General features: G+C 36.7%; 1 protein-coding gene across 1 annotated transcript; it reads left to right on the top strand.

Annotated features, from left to right (window-relative positions):
* The first annotated feature begins 615 nt into the window (after window positions 1-615).
* LOC110094762 lies at window positions 616-5,248 on the top strand. Its single transcript, XM_020820084.2, has 3 exons — window positions 616-883; window positions 1,816-2,094; window positions 3,910-5,248. The coding sequence occupies exons 1-3, from the start codon at window positions 737-739 to the stop codon at window positions 4,816-4,818; spliced, it is 1,335 nt and encodes a 444-aa protein (XP_020675743.1). The 5' UTR covers window positions 616-736; the 3' UTR covers window positions 4,819-5,248.
* Window positions 5,249-5,589: the final 341 nt, after the last annotated feature.

Raw genomic sequence — 5,589 nt, 5'->3', positions numbered from 1 at the left:
TTCTATTTATGTATTAGAACTTCATATAAAATTAAGATGATAAAATTTATATTTCTCTAGGGTCATGACCACAATAATATTATATTTATATTAATGCATCAGCATTAATAAACTCGATTATTTTTTTAAAATAAATTAATTTTATTAATTTATTATCAAATTTTTTATAAATTTTTAGTCATGACTCATGACGCGAGATACGATGACAAGAATTAAATAGTGATTTGAGGAGACCCATTTTGTTTAAAATATTATTAAATGATTTTCCTTTTAAATTATTTTTGTTTTATCCTTATGTTTCATGGCCAAAAAAAAAAGAACACATGAGACACGTGTAGAAGCCGCTGCTATTCACATCATCCTTATCCACACCGACCAAAAAGTTACGTTGCCGCGTTTCAATTGTACCTCCTCCACACCATAACGCCACCATTTACGCAAAGATCCCACCGTTCAGACGCGGTAAACTATCCGGAAGCCCAACGGCTGCGTATTCCAATTTTTTCGACTTTTCGGTCACGACAGCGGATAACTAAAAATAGATATAAGGTACAGCTTATGCATTATTTCTTCTTTGGCCTTTAGGCCGAGCTGAGATCTATTTATACACTGGCAGCGGCGAAAAGACGCATCTTTCTTTTTGTTCGGGGAGGAAAAGAAGGTTGTCCGAGATCTGGTTATACGCCATTGTTTTCTCTGCTGAAGTCTGAAACCCTAACCCTAATTCGAACCTTTGATGGATTGCGTCGGGTCTTCGGTGCAAGGAGCGGTGGGGCCGAGATTGTTTGATTTCGGATCAAATGACGTGCTGTGTTCTTTTGAAGAGTATGCGCGGCGATTGGAACCAACGGGCAATGGGAAGCTTTTGGATTCGTCGGCTAAGGTGAAAACCTAAAACACTCTCTTCCTCTACCTGGTCGAGAAGGAATTGGTGGAAGTACTTTGTTTTGCTAGATTTATTGATGCTTTAAGAAGTCACACTTGAGAAAGAAAGGATTTTGCGTATCGTAATTGAGAGGATTAGTAGGAGTGGTCATCCTCATTATTTCGAAAAAAAATAATTTTGCTGGAAATGTTCGAAACATAATACATTTATTGGAAGAGCATAATATGGTCTACGTCGTCGTCTGTCATTTAGCTATGCTTTAAGTCTCAATTTGTTTTTAATTTTCTCCCTGATTAAATACAGCGCGATGGGGCAGAGGACCTCTCTCTCTCTCTCTCTCTCTCTCTCTCTCTCTCTCTCTCTCTCTGTTAATAACTCAACACCTGCCTCCACTTCCATGGCTGTTCTCCTTTACCCGGGTAGGCTAGTTTTTTCTGACCTCTTAGGGAAAGGGCAAAAAGAAATATATTTCTTATAGAAATCAGTTTGCATTCTTGATCTGTTATGAGCTATTTGGCAACAAGAAGGATTTAGCAAATCCTTGAAATTCACTTTTAGTAAATCTTGAGAGGATTCAAGCCTGAAAATTGTTTGGCATGAGAACTGTTAAATCTTGTCAAATTTTCATAAACGACTCACTGCTTGTTTTTTAAAGATCTAAGATTCATGAAAGTGGAAATTCTTGTGATTTGACGAATTCTACATTTAATTAATACCCGGGTTAAAATTGGATTTATCAAAATCATAGGATATAAAGTTCAAAAATTATGTTTGGCATAAATCATTCATAATTTATTCATAATTTTTTTTTCTAAAATAGGATACCAAATAACGCCTTATTATTGTGATTGTTGTCCTACCAGTGACTTAACTTCCTCGACATGCTTCCAAATTGTCTTATTTTGATTATTTTTGTTGTCAACAAGCAGAATCTCCACGGGAACAGAGTGAGGAGCCCTTCAGCTAATGCATATGGACAACCAGAGGAGTTTTCAAGAGAAGATGTAATATACGCCGTTGAAAAGTGCATGAAAAAATATGCTGACAATCTCACCATGCAACTTGAAGGAATCTGCGGTAGACTAACTCAGTTGGAATTGTATTGCTACAAGCTTGAACGATCAATTGGTGAATTTCGTGCTGATATGATTCGTGATCAGAGTGAAGCCGACTTGAAGCTCAATTCTCTAGGGAAGCATGTTCATGAAGTAAGTGTGTAGTATAATGGGTACCTTTTCAAATGAGAGCTTATTTCGTTGCTTATAGGTGGAAAGCATGTTTTGGGTGAGTTTGAAGTAGTTTTTAGAGCTTAAAATCAATATTGATATCTAACTACAACCAACTAAATGATGAAATCCAGTTAATTTCCCGTTTTTCAAAATATTCCTATTAAATTCAAGCAACCAAATGAACCCATTAGATTACATATTTAAGAGAATTTGATGCTTCCTGTGCTAGATGTTTGTATTATGAATTAAGATAAGGTAAGTTCCATTCTTACAACTCATCCACATTCAACAGATAAAGTTTTTTATGGCATTTTTATAAATCATTTTACAAATAACTTGAAATTCACCATACAATATTCAGGTTTAGCATTATCTTAAGGCTTGGAGAAAGTTCTCATAGCTTGTTGTAGTCAAGAAGATATGTCTTGGGGAAGCTTATCAATTCCCAATTCCAAAAGAGTAGGTATTCAGCATTAGAAGTTAGACATATCAAGACACGTCTTTTTATTATAAACATCATAATTTATTCCTTAGAGCTGCAATAACGATATTATTTGGTTAATGCTTTAAGTTGGTAAAGACCTTCATGGAAGAAGGTGCATTTGGAGAATAATGGTTCTCTTACATAAATATGAAGTTAGATTATGGGGCTTTTGTCCTCCTACTTCCTCTACATTTTGATTTTAATCTTTCGAGTATGTGCTACAAATTGAACCTTGATTTAGCAATTGAATGCCATGTTTAGTGATAAGTAATAAACATTTTGAATGTTCTCTCTGTTTTCAAGAAGAAAAAACATCTATAGAGACTAGAGCAAGTGATAGCTCAAAATTTAAAATGAGGGAGTGGTGTGGGCAATCATACACGGGAAGGGGCGGAGTAATTGGGGGAAGGTTTTGAAGATTTCATGTAGTTTTTCATAGGTTTCAAGGTGATTCCAAGGAATACATTCAATTTAAAGTCAATAATCAGTACAAAGGTTTAATAATTACTTAATGGGGGTACAAATGATGATATGGAGGTCAATTTATGTGATGCTAGTGAATGTGTGGTCAAAAAAGAGGAAAATGGGGGTAATTGTGTTAGGATAGTTTCATGTAACCAACATCATATGTATGGTACACCACACAAGCAAGACAATTGCCACTATATATATCAGATTATCTTGCTTTAAATTTTTGTAAGATTCAATTTGAAAAATATCAGAAGATAATTTCTCAATTATTCAGTCATTTCTATAGGCAAATTTAGTACTCCTTAAAGCTTATTTTGAGACCATTCGACTCATATGGAGTATAAGATTGAATGCAGTCCCATTCTCTTATGTTTTGGTAGCTTTTTACCTTGCTAAAAGGAGATTAAATAGTTTGTTGGGTTACTTTGATAGAAAGGCATCATAGTTGTTGATTTTCTTCCTAATACCTTATAATTTAAGAATCTCACTGTTTCGCCATTCTTTGTTTCCTCTGGCCTTGTTCAGTCCCCCTGTGTTGGCTTTGGCTTTGTTGAGTTAAGCTCTCTTTTCTCCCTTGTTTCAGTTCTCCTCTTTGTGTGTGATTCTAATCATGGATTGAGCCTCAATCGCAGAACTTTTGTTCAGATCCCTAATTGCAGGTTTTTTGGCAATGATTCCTTACCACTAATCTTTCATCTATAATCCTTATCGTGAATCTTTCATCTGTGATCTATGGCATACATGATCCTTGATACTGGATCATCTTTGATCCTCTTTGTGTGTGATCTTGAAAGAAAGATGCTAATTATGGGCCTACATCGTTCTTGCTTTGTGATCAGGTCCGCAGGTCTGTACAGATCATCAGGGACAACCAAGATCTTTCTAAGGCCCAAAAGGAGCTGACTAAACTTCTACTCCCACAGAAAGACTCAAGCAACTTGAGCCACTCACTGAAAAAAGACAAGGGCCTAAATTATGTCATTTCAGAAAATAAAGCTAACTATGAAAGCAATGATGTGCCAATTCAGCCGTTGGCTCTTACTCTTCCATACCAAATATCTTCACCTCCTACATCAATTGCCATCAGAGCTCCTGATAAAAACCATCCAGAAAAAGAATTACCAGTGCTTCCACGAGATCATTATATTCTGAATCAAGCAAATGGATACTATTATAACCACAACCAGCCACTGCTAGTAGAGCAGCAGAGCCAAAACCTGCAACCTGAGCTACATTACGCACAACAAAAGCAGGAATCTATTGTGGCTGCAAACCAACCTAACCAGCAATCGCTTTTCACACAGTATCAGCCACATTGGTCTCAGCCAATGCAACCACAACCACCTTCTTCACAAGCTCAATCTCCAAGACTAGAAACTCCACCTGCCTATGCACCATATCATCCTAATCAACATCAGCATAATATGCAGCAAGAACCGCTCCCTCAGGCTAGCCAAGGTTCTTTTGCGCCACCACCACCTTTAGCTAAAAATGGTTATGTGGGAACAAGCACCTATCCTTCTCAGTCGAACATGCTGGGTTATGATGCTGTTTATGTGATTGATGGGAGCAGAACTTCTTATCCTCAGAGCTACCATCTTGGAAGCTATCCACCAAATGGTAATGCAACTGCTTTGCTGACCTCGTGTAGTTACCCCAATGGAAACATGGTTGAGAAGGCAATTAACATGGGCTATCCAAGGGATCAGATGGTTGGTGTTGTCTTTGGAACCGCAGAAAGCGGTTAGCCCTTGAACTCTATCTTTAACTTGATATGCTAAAGTTTCGTTTGGACGGTTTTCTTACTGGTTCTTAAAACAGCTTTTTAATAAAAAGCTGCCTTAAGAAGCATTAAGAAAGTTGTCACAAACTAAGCCTAAGTCCTTCGTGGTCATGCTAGTACATGGTCTCTCAGAAAGGTGACTTACGCTCTGTAAATAACTAAATATTAAGAATGACCCCAAAATGTTTGAGCTTTTTTTTTTTTTTTTTAATTTATGGCATGCCTGTTATTTGCCTAAATCCGGGTTCTGTATGAGGTCTTATAGAGGATTCCAGTATTCCACCACAATTTTATAGTGGGCGGAAAGCTTCAGTTCCAGCGTTTTGCACTAAGGAAAATGCTGTGTAACAAACTGTAATGGTTTTTTGTATCCATTTCTGCTTCATTGGCTAAAATTGTGTTTTAGATTTCAATTCTGGTATGGATGCCTTGTAGAGAATAATGTTTAAAAGATCATAGTACATTGAGATTCAGCATAGGCATTTAAACGGAAAACTAAAATAACATAAAAAAGATAATGATTTATTTTTTTTTTTTTTTTGGCTTCTAGTATGAACATGCCAGCCAATGAAATTTCTTTGGAATGCCCGTTTAAACGGAACTCTTTCTAGTCCTTCCATGATTCTCTTTTCTCATCCCAAACTCAATTCTCTGTTACTGCTATATTCACAGCAGCTACTGCTGAAACCTTATGCTGCGTAGTATTAATCCCAAGTACGGGTGCTAATGAGTCGAG

The sequence above is a fragment of the Dendrobium catenatum genome, unplaced genomic scaffold, assembly GCF_001605985.2.
Source record: "Dendrobium catenatum unplaced genomic scaffold, ASM160598v2 fragScaff_scaffold_659, whole genome shotgun sequence".
In the NCBI taxonomy this organism is placed as follows: Eukaryota; Viridiplantae; Streptophyta; class Magnoliopsida; order Asparagales; family Orchidaceae; genus Dendrobium; species Dendrobium catenatum.
Note: the sequence above shows the minus strand (reverse complement) of the source record. Positions and strands in the feature narration are given on the sequence as shown.